The sequence below is a fragment of the Argopecten irradians genome, chromosome 3 (assembly GCF_041381155.1).
Source record: "Argopecten irradians isolate NY chromosome 3, Ai_NY, whole genome shotgun sequence".
Lineage (NCBI taxonomy): Eukaryota > Metazoa > Mollusca > Bivalvia > Pectinida > Pectinidae > Argopecten > Argopecten irradians.
Genome location: NC_091136.1, coordinates 35,514,713 through 35,532,317, shown reverse-complemented (window position 1 = coordinate 35,532,317; position 17,605 = coordinate 35,514,713). Strand labels below are relative to the sequence as shown.

Genomic DNA, 17,605 nt, shown 5'->3' with positions numbered 1-17,605 from the left:
AGATGTTAAGAACCAAATTTGACGGTATATGAGCAACTTGAAAAAAGCATAAAGCACAAAATCGCCAAAGTCTAAAACATAAAAAACTTGAAAAATTGAATAAATCAATATTTGAGAATATATGCCAAAATAAAGCTTTAATGTACCACATTTATTTTTCATCTGTTATCATTCTTCTCTTTTTTCCTTTTGCACAAATAACCCAAGTTAAACAAAACGGTTAGAAATGCATACCCAATATCACAGGTCTCTATTCGCCTGCCTTATTAACTTTATTTTTAACATAATGAAAGTATGTGCTTCGACAAATCAGTGTACATATGATAAATATCGATTTACATTATCTAGCGTGTGTTGGCCATATCACTATCAAGTTGCCAGGTTCCTGGTACCTGTATTTGTTGATATACTATTTCAAGTATTATTGGATGTTTGATGGACGCCCACAAATCATTAACTTGTAACAATGTATCACCATGTTGAAATTGTATGCAGTGTTTTGCCTTGGCTACTTCCTGGTGATATTGTCATTTTAAAGTTCAATTTAACCATAAGTTGATTTTTTGACGAATCAAAGACCTCCTTTGTGTTTTTTCCTAACTATCACAAAAACCATTGTTAAAACACGACATATTGATCAAAATTCCATTTAGCCCAGTTTATCACTAACCCCTGAGGTTTCACTTCTTACTTTGCCTATTATCAAAGTGGTTAACGCGCCGTTTGTTCTAATAGTAATCATCTGCATTGTTTTGTTCTTTTATACCGGGAACTACGGTTTTACCATAAACCCTCACATTCAAATCCACCGTTGCTAGTATGGCACGGTAAAAGTAAAAGAATAGTGATATAAATTGCGTATATATTTCGATGCTTGCAATCCATGGGCGTTTTATGACTACAATAAACGCCATAGGATTGAGAGAAAACATTACTTAAATCATTGGTTCGTTTGTTTTATAGATAAAATAAATCTATATTTCTGTATTCGTAACTCATTCAAGCTAAATATAATATAATAGCTGACGACTCGAATGTTAATTACAAAGACGCCAATTAAATAGCACCATCATATCTGCCCTGTTTAAATAACGAAGTAGTCATTTTACTTACATTCAGTGGTTAATAAAACGTACAAGTAAAAATCCTGACAATCTAAATGTGGTAACCTGTCTCATAGTCCAAGGAATTGCCAATCAATAAAATCAACAGCGAATTGCGTTTTAATAATTCAAGTTAATATATCAATATATTCATTTAAGTATATGAAAATATGGATAATATCAAGACTGGTGACAACGCATCGCACATCAAAGAAATGAAGAACAATATCTCAGATTATTGAATTTTGATCACAGCAGCAACACGCATTCGATTTTTTGAATCGAGAGTAGTGTGTTAATGGACAAAGTGTCATCAGTGGTTTTCTGCTAGTCCCCGCCCCTTTAATATGAATACTGCTAGTGGCACCAGGAGTTATATATAGATGCCAGCAAGTGGATTTCCCCATTCACCTCCAAGAGCTCAGTGGCGCTAGCACCAGGCTTAGATGAACGCCAATACATTTCGCTTGCTACTACGAGGGTACTGTTGAGTTCAGCTTCATACAACAACAATACTCGCTGTTGGGCTGGATAGTTGGATAGCTTGTGATTATTGAATTGTTTTGTGAGAGAAACATGGGGAATCATTCCAGTAGGAAAAACAGTGGACTCAAATGCAACGGGAAAAAAGGTATGCTGTTTTAAATTACATGTTATCGTGTGTTTATCTGCGTATCAGGGGTATGATATGCCTAGCGGTGTAACTGGGTCATGGTAAGGGAGGATTCCACATGGTTCTCGCTCTATAAAAACACTGTGTCTATGCATAACAAATACTTGTATTTCGTTCCTGTTTCACACCCCCAAAAACATTATCAACTCAATTATAGAATGATTTCATAACTCACTTAAGTTGCATGAGTTAGTTAGTGGTAAATGTGTTATATTGAATGTATGGATAACGTTTATAAAATCATGATTTTATTAGAAAGGGGTAATATCAAGCCAGATAGTTACGATTAGATTATTAGATACACATATACATAGCAAATCGCTCAAACTTGCAAGAAAACAGTGATGCTTGAAAAAGGGTAAATAGGGAACCCTTGGGTGGTATATGTGAATCATTATGAAGTTATCACTCTTCGGCTAGACGTTCAATGACACGGAAAATATACAGTATAAATGTATATAATAATATTCTATTCTTCAGGAGGTCATTATCGCATGAAATACATTGTATTATACATATAAATCTGAACATTAATCGTTTTGTAATATTGATTGAAGTCAATACGTAAGATTTTAAGTTATATAGAGTATTGAGTATCAAACCAACTAGTAAGAAATAAAAAACAAAAACTGTACAAACTTATGCAAACCACTTCAAAGGTTCACTCATTTATTTCCTGTCTGTGATAAATGGTTTCTTAGCAGTTTCATTTTTGCCTTTTAATATCCAAAATTCAATTTAAAAATTCATGTCATTTTGTATAATATCCCTTTTTTAATTTTGAAATCAGAGACAGAGACATATTATTTATTATTCATTATTATATTTCCATAATATTTCTACCCACTTGTTATATAGACAATTTATTCCGTATGATAATAGAATACCCATAAGCACTGGTACCATTTTTATGAATGGAGACACAACTAAACTAATTGGTAAATAAACCATAATAAAGTCTAACAAAAATATGCCCACATAGCATAAATCCTCCAAGCAGTGTCCTACATATACATTTATGTTATACATCAAATATAATGTTATCATCACCACGTATCGAGTAAATCTCCAAGCCATGATTCATGAGTCAGTAGAATGGTATTAAAAGCGAATGTTGTATTACATATTTAAATTTGCATGATGCCATCCATGGGTTCCATGAGATTAAAAAAAAACACATGTCGAGAAGGTCTGGCCGGGGATCGCTGTAACGGGTTTGCACTAGTTCAACGTCACTTAAACCCTGTTAGCTTATAATGTATATAATTGATTCAGATTCCTGGGGGATACTGCAATACATCTCTACAAGATCCCCAGTACATCCGTTTCACCGAGTGTTTATCTATATGGCATTTCCTGGCCACTGGTGTAGTTACTGTGTGTTCACCCTGTTCCTGGTAACGTAAACTTTCTTGACGATTCCTGATTCTGCTACACATATGGGTATTGTGGTTATAACATGTCGTCTTCTTGATCAGGCTCGCATGGATAACACACAAAATCTACAACATGTGTGCTCAAAATATAAAATGTGTTTTTGCAAAGAAAACTTTGTTACAAAACATCTAACAACAACGAATAATATATATCCATTAAGAAGAAAAAAAACATAACAATTGTCGGCAAATTTATGATTGAATATCCTTTCACACAAGATGTCGAAAATGAGGTGTAAACGATAAGAAATACTTACCATGCCAAAATAGCGATAACTGAGTAAGTAGCATGTTTTTGACGGCGGTGAAAGTAAACAAATTGATGAACTTTATACGACCTTCATTGCTGAAAATAGCAAGAGCTGCACATTAGCGAACATTGAAATGGTTTAATAATGCTCAATCTGTATATAATGCAAGCCAGCAACTATTGTAAACATATGTAATAGTAAAGAACATGTGCATGTTTATAATATGTATGACATTAAGATGCTGAGGTTTTGATATAACCAGCCATAGTTATGTATACTGCGTGGAAGAGCAGTTTAATTACATACTGTATATTCACAAACACTAATGTGGCGTAATCTCAAAGTCGGGATAAAGAATGTCAACATTCCATTAGTTTTATAAATAATTCAAACCCACTGAGAATATAACAAAGCATATCGATATATATTTGCTAGTAAATAAGTTATATAAATAAAGGGAGTATTATTTCAATTGTTAATAACGTCCAAAATAATTGCGATGCCAACAAGCATGATATACTGAGTACCTAGTGTATCGCGTGATTATCAAACTACTCTGCGACTGTCACTTAAATAACAATTACGGTAGTTCTAAAAACAAAACCTCCTTTAACCTTCTATGAGACCGTGGTGCATAGTGTTGTCCCATAATGGCTCGTAAGACGTCAACTCCTCGCGCTAGCGAGTGAAAACATGATTCCTTATAAAACCGTTTACAAGGCAGTGCCAAGGGAAATCACCTTCCGGTTCGTGAGTCAGTAAAGTCCAACACATTCAAGGGGTCACCTGGGTATTTTAGAAGATAACCGAGCTGACGCAAACATTGCCAATTACCAAATATTGGAAAATCGATGGTTAGAATAGCAGTAAAAATCCTTTGGGTAAGCCCTGATAATGGCTATAATACTACCGGGCGGAGCAACTTTATGTTCGGCATGGAGCATAAATATGTATGGTATAGTGAGAATCGAGACACGCGACATACTGTAGAAATCACTTATCAATACTCACTCGCTTTTTATTGTGTGATAGTGTAAAAACAATAGGAAGTCGTTATTTGATATACAGGCCTGGTGCCGTACACAGCAGACTTTATTGTGTATTATATCGCGTGGTGTCACGTTCGCGTCCGTCTATTTGATGGGTAGCGATATCATTCTAATCACCGACATCTGGAACCACCAGGCTGCCAATATTACACACCCAGCGTTGACAGATGTACGAGTTAATACCATACAATGATAGGCCTAATGTATAGTAACGATGTGATTGGAAAGCACTGGGTATCGAACCGAGTCTGCTAACGCAGGTTGAATGCATATCCTATTTTACCATTAATTGTATGCTATCTCATCGTAAACTATCTTGTTTAGCTACTTTCGTGCCAATAAAAATCCTACCTGGCACTTTCTCCCTTGGTAATGGCAGTTCGCCTGACAGAGAATCCAACAGGATAGAGCTTATCCGGGTATGCCTCTTGTCTAGTGAGAAGCGCAATAAGTATTTCCTTTGGAAACGGATTTGGTCTGTAATTAAGTTATCTCTCCAGTATATCGTAATAGATGTATCACTTAAGATATTCCATTGGTAGAATGTACAGTATTTATTAACTGATTGATATCTTATATTTATTGTTCATTTTTATCAATTTTCTCGTTTAGAATCGATCATGCAGTATATATATGTATCACCAAAATCAAGTACTTTATATTTGGAACCAGAACCACAAAAAAAAAAAAATACAAAAAAAACAGTAAGCTTCAAATACCTTATACAATGTCTGTCAGTTTTTAGATTAGATGTCGTTGAGACTCGGATGTCATTTAGTTCAATTGCTAAATCCCTGAAAAGAATTACTACACCTGTATTGAAAAGATGCGAATAGTAAGCGAAATAAAACCATCCTTTAGACATCAATGTCGTATGGTTTATAATGGAACGTAGTTTATATAGGTAGAGGGAGGGTACAACCGGTATAATACGAACGGTATTGCAGAAATGAGAACAGCTGTAGAATCGCTACCTACGCGTGATATAAACGAGAGACTTTTATGCATTTCATAGCTGTACGAAACCGGTGTCTTGCTACTCGTATAAAGTCTAGGCCTAAGTATTTTGTCATTTTGCCAAAAAAAGTTGTTAAAACTGTGTCTTAGTTTACAATAAAGAGCAAGGCTGGATGTGTTTAATGTATCCGAATGAAATGTTTAAATATTTATTGACCAGTAGGAAAACGCACCAGTGTTCTTATTGTTAACGACCTTGCAGTGCGCGTAGAACAAACGTATCATTCTTTGCATGTGGTTGATATATTTCCAGCATTTAGCTGGATCTCATGCAATATTTATTTATGAATAGAAATTGTCGTTAATTGAAAGTGTACAAGGGCAATGCAACACGTATCATGAATATTCGATGTGGTTATTTTTATTGATAGTTACTGCCATCAATACATATACTTTCCCTTTTACAAGACTCTAATAGCTTCGTGTTTGTTCAATATTATTGTGTTTTAATTGATATTTACTACCATAAATACATAAATATTTCCCATTACAAGCCTCTAATAGAATATTGTTTTGTCTTTGATTTTATTGCGTTTTCCGAATAACAACATTAATTGTATAGTATATGTATATAAACAGCAGGATTTACAGTATATAGACATCACAAAATCTACCCACTGAAAGTCATTTCTTTTGTTAAGATTGATAGTAACTCTGACATGACAGTTTTATTGTATCAATTCTATCTAAAACCTATATATGATATTATAGCAAGACAACGGTATTAATCACCCACCACGTGTAATATACTCTTACAACTTATCAACATGGGTTATATCCTGTACCATTACACTAATTTTCATACTCCTACACCTTAATTTGTTCTACACTAATTGAACTCTTGTGTATTCTAGCTACACATGTCCATCATATATGTTATCCCCCGCTAGTTTCACAACTCTCCGACTTCTACCTTTATTTCACAATTAATTACCCATCTAAACACCATGTTACAAATCACGTCCGTGACAGTCAGAACCCTAGTAAGTATCAATCGGTTACCCCAGCTCACCCCACATGCCAATGTCTGACGGACCGGTAAACACTGGGCCCCGTTCCAGCCTATTACTAATTAGTGTTGTGAAGTTTCCATGTGGTTTGGCCATTCAAAGCACCTCTTTGCCTTATTAACCTGAATTAGATCAAAACGCATGTTTCCTCTCCTTGCACCCATGCGTAAACCATGTTGTTTATATGCGCTAAGAAACATAACTTGGATTCCACTTACATCTGAAAGGTGTCGGTATATCACCCGGGTTGTCAGCAGGAACGTAGGTAGCATATCTCTGTGATGATTTGCATACAATAAAGAATACATTAGAGTATATTCGATAGCTTTGAACAATTTTGTTTGAGGAAATTTGTATCTATTATTGTCTTTAGTTTTGTTTTTGTTTGTTCGTCTCAACAATTCTATCGAATTTGACAAGAATTATCACTGGCAAGGGGTAAGAAAAATAAAAAAAAATCTGTATTGTGCCCTCCTCATTCTTTTTAATACTAAAATTCTAGTTTCTCTCTTGCCTTTGTTTAACCCGTCTATTGGCTTTCACAGCGGAAAATGCAATTGATGGTCATGTATTATACATGTATTCAAAATCTAAAGAGCTTGGATATTTCTAAAGGTCAACATACCATATAAATTCCATTTATCATACGAAATGGAATACATTTCATAACGAGTTCATAACCTTATGTGCTGTATATAAATCAAATTATACGTTTTTGCGTGTCCGCATTCGATATAGCTTGTGGTGAATAATATCGCCATTACGACAAACAATGGTCTTTTTAAAGATCATAATGACATAATACCACCCAGAAACGGAATAAATTAATAACGGCACGCATAATGTAATACTGGACGACCTCCAAATCAAGTGTTCTAGTCCAAACGAGGCTTGATCAGTAACAGGTCTTAGAGCCGGGAACACTTCACATTCACATGACCTAATTCCGAAAAGTAATAACAATGCACAGTGGGTAGCGGATCTTACCAGCTTCTATTTAATTGTCTTGTATCGGCACAGACTTTTGAAAACTTAATTCAATATCGGTTCACTCTACAGAATATCCGTACTGCAATAAGTAAAAAAAATGAAAGTACTCGTATTACTTTACGGCGGAAATTGCGATCCATGAATAGGGGTTGTACAAAGACGTGTGATGGGAGTGTTGTCTCTGAGTTATCTATCCACCATTTGTGACAGGAATGGTGTAGTGCGGTATCTGACTGAGATCCTATAAACACCATTGTCTCCTCTGATAAATACATTTTTGGCTGCCAAGGCCAAGTAAACAAACAACGCCAGACCCACCTCATACTCTGTATAAGTATATACAGTAACAAACCTATTCGTGAGTCCCCTGGACAAATCATCGCCTGTATTGGGAACCCATATAACTTACAGACAATCTTGGATTAGTTTTTACAATGATTTGCGGAACATTGGTATTCGCGTTTAAACTCTCTTGTGAAATTACGCGAAAATGTGTACCTCGTGAAAAGGAAGTGGTTAACAGGGTCAAGTCGAAAGGAATATGGACGTTATAATTTGCACGTACATACTGTTTCCTTCCTGTACTAACTAACTTCCACCCTCACATGCAATCTGACATGGCTTTGATGGCGAACTGTACTTTTATCATCAAATAAAACAGCTTTCATTACATACACTTCTGCACCAGCTAATACAAAACTTTTTACAACGCCTAAAGGGAACAGGTTTTGTTTTTGTTTGTTTTGGCATTCTTTAAGCCTTTTATCTGTTCAGGATTTAAGTTAACTTATGGACTGATTAATTGATTCATAAAACGATAATTGAGGTCAAAGAGAGCATGCGTGTAGTGCAAATTCTTGTATCTAGCAGTAATGACGTTAACCGGAATTAAAACACATTGCGCTACATTATTAGCATATAGGATACTCGTGTGATAATAGAATAAAGAATTGATAAGGTCAGTCAAAGCTTAAATAAACACGATAATTTGTTTTATCTAGGTTTTTGTTTATATTCCACATACACTTATATTATACAATATAGGATCTACATGTTATTGTTTTTTTGTTTAGTTTTTGGGTGTTTTTGTTTTTTTTTTTTTTTTTTTTTGTTTTTGGGGGGGGGGGGTATTTTTTGTTTTATAGGGGAAATACATATACTCTAATCTTTAAAATAAGAATAACTCTTTCTGTTGATTACATACCATTTCTTATTCAAATAGACACATGTTCAATAAAATTGCCAGTATATACATGTACATATATGCGCAGATTACATACAAAATTGTGTATGCATTAAGTCTTACCGTTTCACCCGTTAACGACCTTTGCGATTTTTTTTGTGGCCACATGCCTTATGCGTGGGCTTCATATCTCACCAAACTGACGTCGTAGGAAAACAATTTTACAACCTACAATCAGGAGCCCCCATATCGAACACGATCAAACTCTACCTTTGCCCCACTGTGTGTCCGTGTAGGCGTAGTATTGGCGTGTAACTCTAGAAAATCGTGTTTAACAAAACAATAATACAATTCATTTCATTATGACTTTCGGTATATCTGACGTAAACCTTATCATTTCCGTTTCCCTCGGCTTCTGACGTGGTCGTGTGTATTTGCATAGTCTCAGTAACGCTTAATGAAATCTAGATAGAATCTCAAGTATCAGACAATGTTGTTTGAGCCCTCCGGTGATATTTAGCATAGTTCTACTGACCTGGAAGCCGTAATAGATTTGTCTGAGGTAGTCAGAATGCTGCCCTTCATGATAGGTAAACAGCTGTCAGACACAGCCCAGATCATTAGTGAAGCTATCGGAATAATAAAAGCAAATACTGGCATTACTCAATACAAAACTCAAATTTAGCCACTTCATGTTATCATACCGTGAAACCGAGAGTCAAAGGAATATTGATATCTCATCTTACATTTCATTGGGCTTAAATTGTGTTCGAATTACATGATTACATCTCAAAATCTTGAATGATAGAATTGCCAACCAGATCCCGAGTCCTTTGATATGCTTTTCTGGTTGATTCCTTGTACTAGAATCCTAAAAAGCTAGACAAAAATCACCAAGCCAAATTTCAATTATAATCTTTATTGTCTAGAGACTGGTGATGAATCAAGATAAATGTGTGATTTTATTTCTTGCCATGAAATAAACGTATTTCCTCGTAAATTATAAAATTTGTAATTTAAAAACACACACACAAAGGTCATATAAAATATATTAAATGTAATCGATTCACATATTGTGTAATCTAGGCATGATAGAGATATGATTCATGTTCTGAGTTTGCTTTCGTTTACCATTGGTTCCTGCGTGGGGACGTTTGGGTCATGTCCCAAGACTAGGAAATGCCAAAACCATTACATCCGCACCCTCACTACACATGGGATGCGTCATTTTGTAATATCAACCTTTAATATATACCATTACAATTGCGTAGCAACTGATTTATACTGGTGTTTATCACGCCTGTTAAACTGGATGGGAGGGCGAAACCGGAGTCCCCGAGGAAAACCCACATGGTATTTAATGAACGTCTGAAAAGGGAAGGGAATAGTATTACTAAATGGGATTATTTCATTAGATAAAAACAGACCAATGAAATTAATAAGATGTTGAGGCAATAATTATGATATTTAAAGGACAGAGCCTTTTCAACAATTTATCCTTATCAAAGAACACTTGTATGACATTAAGTTTAATAATAATAATAATAATAACGAAAGACTCACTAGGACATCTTTTCTGTACACATAAGTGAGCTATTTCTGAACGGAAGAACAGTTGTTTTGTATCACTTACGTCTGGAATCTCTCAGATGTTATCTTTCATACTGTATGTGAAGTTGGATAAAGTTAGGTAAGTTACCTTACGTTCTGCTGAAAATTACAGAACACGGGGTTATATTAAAAAGGGCACTTAAAAAGAGGATAGATGTAAATGGTATTTTGGTCAGATGATTTCATATTCGATCTTTTATTACTAAACGATTTGCTTTGTAAATAAATCAAAGTTAGGAAATTATTTCAGCCTAAGTCTATATTTTTGAAAGAATAATGTCCTTATATACCTTTTAAAGCATCGTTAAATTACAGGAATATGTATAAATATAAAAGGCAATAATGTCTATTTGATATCATCAGTAATATATGTCGAAACAACAACATCATGCATATGAAAATGATAAAAAAATGCTTGATATATAACTAAACATGCCAATGTCAATGTATATCAACAACTTTGCTTTATTGAAAAAGAAATAAAAAATATTTCCAGTCGACATCTCACATGTGTTTACACTCGTCTGCCGCCAACTGCATTGCATGTCCAATTAACCATCAGATTCTACAAGGCCCGGTATCGGTCGGGAAAGGTCAAGTTTTCACGATGTTTTCGATCTTACGGGAAGATGTACTATTTCGATAGGAACGAAATTAATCACTTACAAACAACGGCTGTCTGATAAGATCCGATCGATTATTAGGTACAAGTAAACAACAAGCCTTCGGGAGAAACACTGTGGTTATCGTTGTGGAAAGTTAAATGTAGGGTTGAAAGCAAGGTAAATTAGTGATTTGGTTTGTATTATTCAGACATTGGTATAAAATGAGACAGACTTGATATCATGTAAAATCTGACGATACTTATAGCAGAATGACAAAAACAAGTCTCAATTTGCTACCTTAAGTGCACTTCATCGCTTCCGTATTGTAGCTGTAAGTGCACTACGTCATTTCCGGCTGATATCGGGATGATTGGCTCCATTGTTGCGTCATCAAATAAATCTGAAAGATAATTCCGACACGGCTTTAAAATGTTACAAATAGCAAAAGTCGGCATTCACATCCACTGTTGATAATATCAAAAGCCTCAGAGACCACAATTGCTGCACAATCCGTTGGCATTAGAACATTGACATTTGCCTTACAATCAGATGCCGGCACTTAATCAGGTAGAGAGATAGTCTCTAAAGTGATGTAAGCGTATGTTTAGCGATTACCTGATATAATCATACAACAGAATGACGCTAATTTACAACAACTATGTTTTTATAATGCTAACATATTCAACCTTTTGTCTCTTGATATGCTGTATTTTTTCTTCAAAACTTTATTTGTAGAATTATTAAATGATTTAACATTCATATATTCCATACAAATTGTAAAAACTCAATCTTCTTCTAAAACACATTAACCATCAATTAAATTATGTAATCAGAAATAACTATGTAAATTATGAGCAGTTTATCCGTATGCACTCACGAAGTATAGGGTCGTTTGCTCGACCACCAGGGTTTTCTAGGAGTTCTATAGCTTTAAATAACATAACCCTATTGAGACCATAGGGATCTTCGAATTAATTAAAATATATCCGCCAAAATGTCCATAGACCAATTTTTAGCGCTTTTAGGGGTCAAGATCACAAATCTGTATAAACATGCTCTTCAATCGGATTTTGGAAATTGGCGGTGACACATCTTATAAACACATATAAAGTATTAATTTTAGTGAACATTAATCTAGACTTCAAATTTCTCGAAAATGATTCATGGAAACCTTGGTGGTTCAGATACAGTGTATATGAAACTTTAACCAGATTTGTTAACCCCGTGATTAAAACCCTTGGGCGGTTCCACCCGGGTCAACAAGTGTGATTTATATAAGCTAGGTATAAAATCATTTCTGTAAAATGAAAATGGAATGTATATAAAACAAATGTTTTAATGACGCCTTTACTATCAATCACCTGCAATATGTATTGTATTAAAAAGCGGAATACAAAGGTACTTAACATGGCTTCCTCTCATTGCTCGTTAGATCTGGTACTATATTCAGAAAAATAAAAACGCGTAACTGCTCGCAGTACTTGATGCAGTGAATAATTTAGTTTTGTGTTTGTTTAATACCGTACTATGTTGACATCCTGTTCTAGCATTTGTTAATGAATTATTGACAACGTGTTTACGTCTACGTTTAAGGAATAGCCCGTTGGGCGTTGTTGTTCATATGATAGATTCATGTTTATTGTACTCTGCAAGGTTCAAGAGACTGGCAGCGGAGATGGAAGTGCGTCGATGTTGATAATAGTAACGTATGACATATCAACCCTTAGGCATGGTGGAATGGTCTTGAATTTCGGATGAGCTATTATTGTTGATACGAAGTAACAAAGCAATACATATTGTACAAAAATTGAGACGATGACCATTAGTAACTTCCCATACTAAGATTTGCTCCCTATTTAATGTATCAGGTATCGACATAAGCGTGTCTTAAACATCGAAGAAAACAAGAAAACGAAAAATCCTGAAACTTATTATCTATAAAAGTAATTTTGTGTATCTTTAGTTACAAAATGCATCTTTATTGTAAAATTTATCTTGAATACCAGCGTCAATGAGCACTTTGGTAAAAGGTTAATAAGTTTGAGAGTACATTTAATTACCGTTATTATATTATATGTGTACTAAAAGCTCCCGACTTCAGCCTAGTAAATCTTTCTTTGTGATTCACCATAAATTGAAAAATGAAATAAGCTGACACGGCATTGATTGGCCGCCACCTGTGATACCATGGCGAATCCGTGGATAACCTTACTACATCATGATAACACACGGAATACACCTGGTTCGGTGCCAAATAGACTGTCTAAGTTCATATTCTTTCCATCAATTCTTGTTTACTAAAGTATTGATATACTTACCACACAGGAACTGAAGTCTTATTGCATTCTTATGTCAATACACGAGGACTGTTTTAAGTGTGTCCAAATTCAGTAAATGTGCCAGGTGATCCATCAACATAACCAAACAATGAAACACGCGCCATGTTGAATTTTCATTTGTATGGGTTAAAATGCTGTGATACATGTTTCAAAACCTATTCTGTTGAGTGTACTAAGGAAACAAATTTTGGCGCTTCAGCTTACACTTGTTTCATGTACTAACATATACATTGATCTACAAGGAAAGTTACTGTATGGTTCACCAACAGTATGAATAACGTCGATATGACGTCAGTAATTACGTAATTTAGCGATTTATTTAATGATCATGAGCTTGAAATAGATCCGTATCATAATCACCTTATCAATGGAAAGCTATACCCCTTTTATATCTCTAGGTAAGATTTTTTACAAACATTTTGCTGAGATCACTTTACCGCTTGATTTTAACTTATTCACCCCCTGAAGACATAATTGAACTCTTGTTATAATCAACACTGAATAAAGTACGAAATTGTGGCGATTAAATTTTATTTACAATTCTTAGATATATCTTGAAATATATAACGCAAGACTTTGTATCATTGCTTTATTCTATTTCCTCATGTACAGTATTTCCATGTTTAAAAACAATAAAAACTACGTTGGATATTTTTTAGTGTCCAATAATTTCTCATGGATTTTATTTACGTTGTAATTATACACATTCTGAACATGCCAATGTTGTACGAGAGATTTACTAAATGTAAATCAGACGTGGTTGTATGTCGGAAAAATGAAGAAAAAAAATCTAGCTATATTAGTTTGTTAATTGTCGTAGTTTCCACGCTTGGATAACAATGACTTTCACTGTTTTAACTTAACTCATTTGAACACCAAAAAACGTTGAAAAGAGAATGTTTAAACAACGGTTCGTTATTGAGCAAAAACGTTCTCTAGTAGAGTGCAAAATGATTAGTTATTGTCATACGTATTGGCTCAGTATCTACTTTAATGGTAACGTTACACGTATGTATCCAGCAAACCCTTATTGCACTGACATATTGATCTCGGAAAGATTCATGGAACACTTTGTATTTCAATAGAACCTGCTGATACATAACCACGGTAGTCTGTATATACGATGATCACTTTTGCATAAATGTGCTAGAATAATGTACTTTAAAATTACTGTATGTATAAGAGAGCAACCAACTAAATGATTTTACATAGACCACAGTGTTAAACTTTGTTAAAGTTTTGTACTGTATTATTAAAACAAAGAAATATTAGTTAGGTATTGTGTTCTATAATTAAAGTCTAGGTTCTCATATAACACTAGATAGAAAAAAAAGTTTGGGTCCTTCTGCTCAAACTCCAACCAGGGTAGCTTTATTGAAATCAGGCGCATTTTGCACTAAAATATCCGGAAATTCTAATGTTTTTACCTATTCATTATCAAAATTGATATTTTGAACCTAAATCTCAATATGAATTTCCAAATTGATATTATGGTTATCTAGGAATAATTACCTGTCAGAAAACATTTTTACTTTTGAAATTCATAATTAGCCAGCCAATCAGCGGCCTGGTTAAAATTCTATCCTGGGCTCAATCTTGTATACACAGGGGCCATTTCGAAGGTCTTTTTTTTATTTAGTTGGTTGATCCCTATAAGATACATAGGATATATTATACAATCATTTTTGTTCTAAATTCGAACTTTGGAAAGGTTCTGATAGCACATTATGTAAATCAGATAAAATAGGTCACTTCAAGGACTCTTATAGGCTCTTATCTGGAAGGCTACCCATATTCCGATCAACTGGAGTGAAAACAAGGTTTCCTCTAACTGCTTTTGGAAATTTACGATATATTCTAGAGTTTACAACATTCATGTAATTATTAATGATATGGGGTAAATCATGGGATCGATTTAGTATAATTGGTCGAAATAGCGATAGAAAAAAAAGTTGTACAGAACCAATACCCATGTTTATTTTGTAAAATTTGCTTGATTAATTAATTAATTTTTCACAATAGTCTAATCTGTTTTATTATTTGTATACTTTCAGGTCGAACATTGAACACTGCAGATGATCTTAATCAACCCCCGATGGACTCATACGACAAACTGGTCGCATGGCTTGTAGAAATGGCCGAGAACGACAACTCCGGCATTGACAAAGCGTCTTTTGTGAACCAGATACAAAACGTTTGCACCAAGCGTAAAAGTAGGCTTCGGAACCAAGCGTCTTGGCAGACATCATGTGACTCCTACACGAGTACGGATACGCCCGCTGTCAGTAAATCGTCTCGTTCATATGAGGACATTATCGATCCAAATTCAAGATTACGGGTACCTGTGTGTAGCAGACAGACTACCTTTAGTGAAGATGAAGAGGACAATGAATTAAGGAAACTCTCCAGTGAAAGTTTGTATAACGATACCGATAGAGACCACGAATTTGATATTGTTGATCCAAAAGAAATTTTACTAAAGAAACGGAAAAACTTCTTAACTTCCGGTAGAGCTGCACATGTTTTAAGTTCTAGTGTTGGGAATCTGGTAGACAGTCATGGTATGTTAATTAACGATATTAGAAGGAAAAGCTCCAGCATGGTAATTATGCAAGCTAGAGGACAACACTCAGTGGACATTTTAGATCGACCTGAACTACCACAGGTGACAGTGCAGAGCAGCAGCGAAGAGAAGATTCTAGACGACGAGCTATTGGATGGCAATATAGCTGACATAATGTTTGCAGTTGAAGCGTTATGGCCGAAGAAATGATGAACAAAACGACAGTGATCGGTTGACATTTTAAACCATACCCCAGTGGTTTTGATTTTTGGAAAATTCTTTTCCCTCGACTAGCGACCAAGTTCGTCAACATCATGTAAGATGTAGACTTGGGTGATTAGCTGTTGGGCTTTCTTATAGCCCCTTTCTTGTCCCAAGCTCCGACATACGCACCGGTTGTATAAATGGAACTAAATCATGAGTAATGTCACATGGCCGCAATAGTGGTTAAAACTTTAATTCCGCCATGTTTGCCTTTTGTTGCCGAGATAGAAGTATTGATAACGGTTAGGATGAAATACAGTATGTTGTATATTGTGATAATTCATTGAAGTCACAGGCCTTTTTGCAAAAGACCGATCGTCTGGTTTCAAGACATTATTTATCATTATAATTCCCTAAACTGTAAACAATTCATAAAAATGGATCCATTTCAAGAGATTAGCTTTGGAGTTCGGCTTAACAAATTGTTGTTATCACTTTTTTCACCAGCATTGGCTTTGTCTTTGATATCATGATATATTTTACTATGAATCACTTTTACAACAGCTCTAGACATTCCAATTGTTCACAAAAACTTTCCTTGATATTTTTGTGGTTGACATGTTAACATGACTCCCACCGCTGACCACTGTGTGTTAAAAACCCATCTTTGTATCATGAATCACATCACTACATCAAACTCATGTTCGAACTGTGGCAATAATTGTTCGTGTATGCTATATATATATATTTGTAATCCTTTTTGTCTTAAAAGACAGCCAAATATAACTTTATTGTGTGGTTGCTTATATGAGAAAGGACTATTAAGGTGTTCACCGTATTGCCGGTAATTTTCGTGGGGACTACTTTATCGCTATTTCCTGGGATATTGTTGCAGGAAATATTGAATAGGCAAAATAATGACTGTTTACTCTCACAGTCAAATCCCAACATTATGATTCGCTAAAATTAATTCGATCATATAAAGTCAAAGCAGCGATTATTTTACCAATGAAAATAACTGGCTATAAAAGTACGATACGGATTATTATTCTAGATTTTGAAATTGTATTTGGATAACATCGGTCTATTGGTAAAAATAACGTCTTAATAAGCAATAATAATCATTGGTGCCATTACATGAACATGACAATAAATTTGTATGTATGTTGACAATATCTGCCATTATGAATGATAATTTGCGTTTGTGTAAGCAGTTAATATATAAGTTTAAGTATTCGAGATGGACATTTGTAAGGCAACATTTCAATAGACGCCAGTAATATTATTCGGTACTATTGTTGATAAGAATAAGGAAAGGATGTAATTGAATAATTTAATTTTCAATTTCTTCAACTATGTGAAAATATGTTAAGACTAATCTCATTTCATTTATAAAACTTTTTTCTGCAAAATTGTTTTTCATCATTGAGCCCATTCAGTAATTCATAATTACTTCGAAAATATAATGTGAAACAAGATTTGATAAGAACAGCTGTAGATATCCCTTATTCTCCATAAATTGAAATATGCCTGGGTGCACCAAATTATGCTCGTTAAATTGAAACATGCCT

General features: G+C 34.5%; 1 protein-coding gene and 1 long non-coding RNA gene across 3 annotated transcripts; one reads left to right on the top strand and one right to left on the bottom strand.

Annotated features, from left to right (window-relative positions):
• The first annotated feature begins 1,500 nt into the window (after window positions 1–1,500).
• LOC138318388 (uncharacterized) lies at window positions 1,501–17,358 on the top strand. 2 transcript variants are annotated; one of them, XM_069260700.1, is made up of 3 exons: window positions 1,501–1,734; window positions 12,582–12,706; window positions 15,322–17,358. In XM_069260700.1, exon 3 carries the CDS (start codon window positions 15,363–15,365, stop codon window positions 16,038–16,040), a length of 678 nt encoding a protein of 225 aa, XP_069116801.1. In that variant the 5' UTR covers window positions 1,501–1,734; window positions 12,582–12,706; window positions 15,322–15,362; the 3' UTR covers window positions 16,041–17,358. The 2 variants fall into 2 exon arrangements, with proteins under 2 accessions (XP_069116801.1, XP_069116800.1); XM_069260699.1 differs by lacking the exon at window positions 12,582–12,706.
• Window positions 2,456–4,536, bottom strand: LOC138320027 (uncharacterized). Its single transcript, XR_011208070.1, has 3 exons — window positions 4,078–4,536; window positions 3,470–3,558; window positions 2,456–3,278 (listed from the first exon to the last, which is right to left on the bottom strand). It is a non-coding gene; the product is annotated as an uncharacterized lncRNA (long non-coding RNA).
• Window positions 17,359–17,605: the final 247 nt, after the last annotated feature.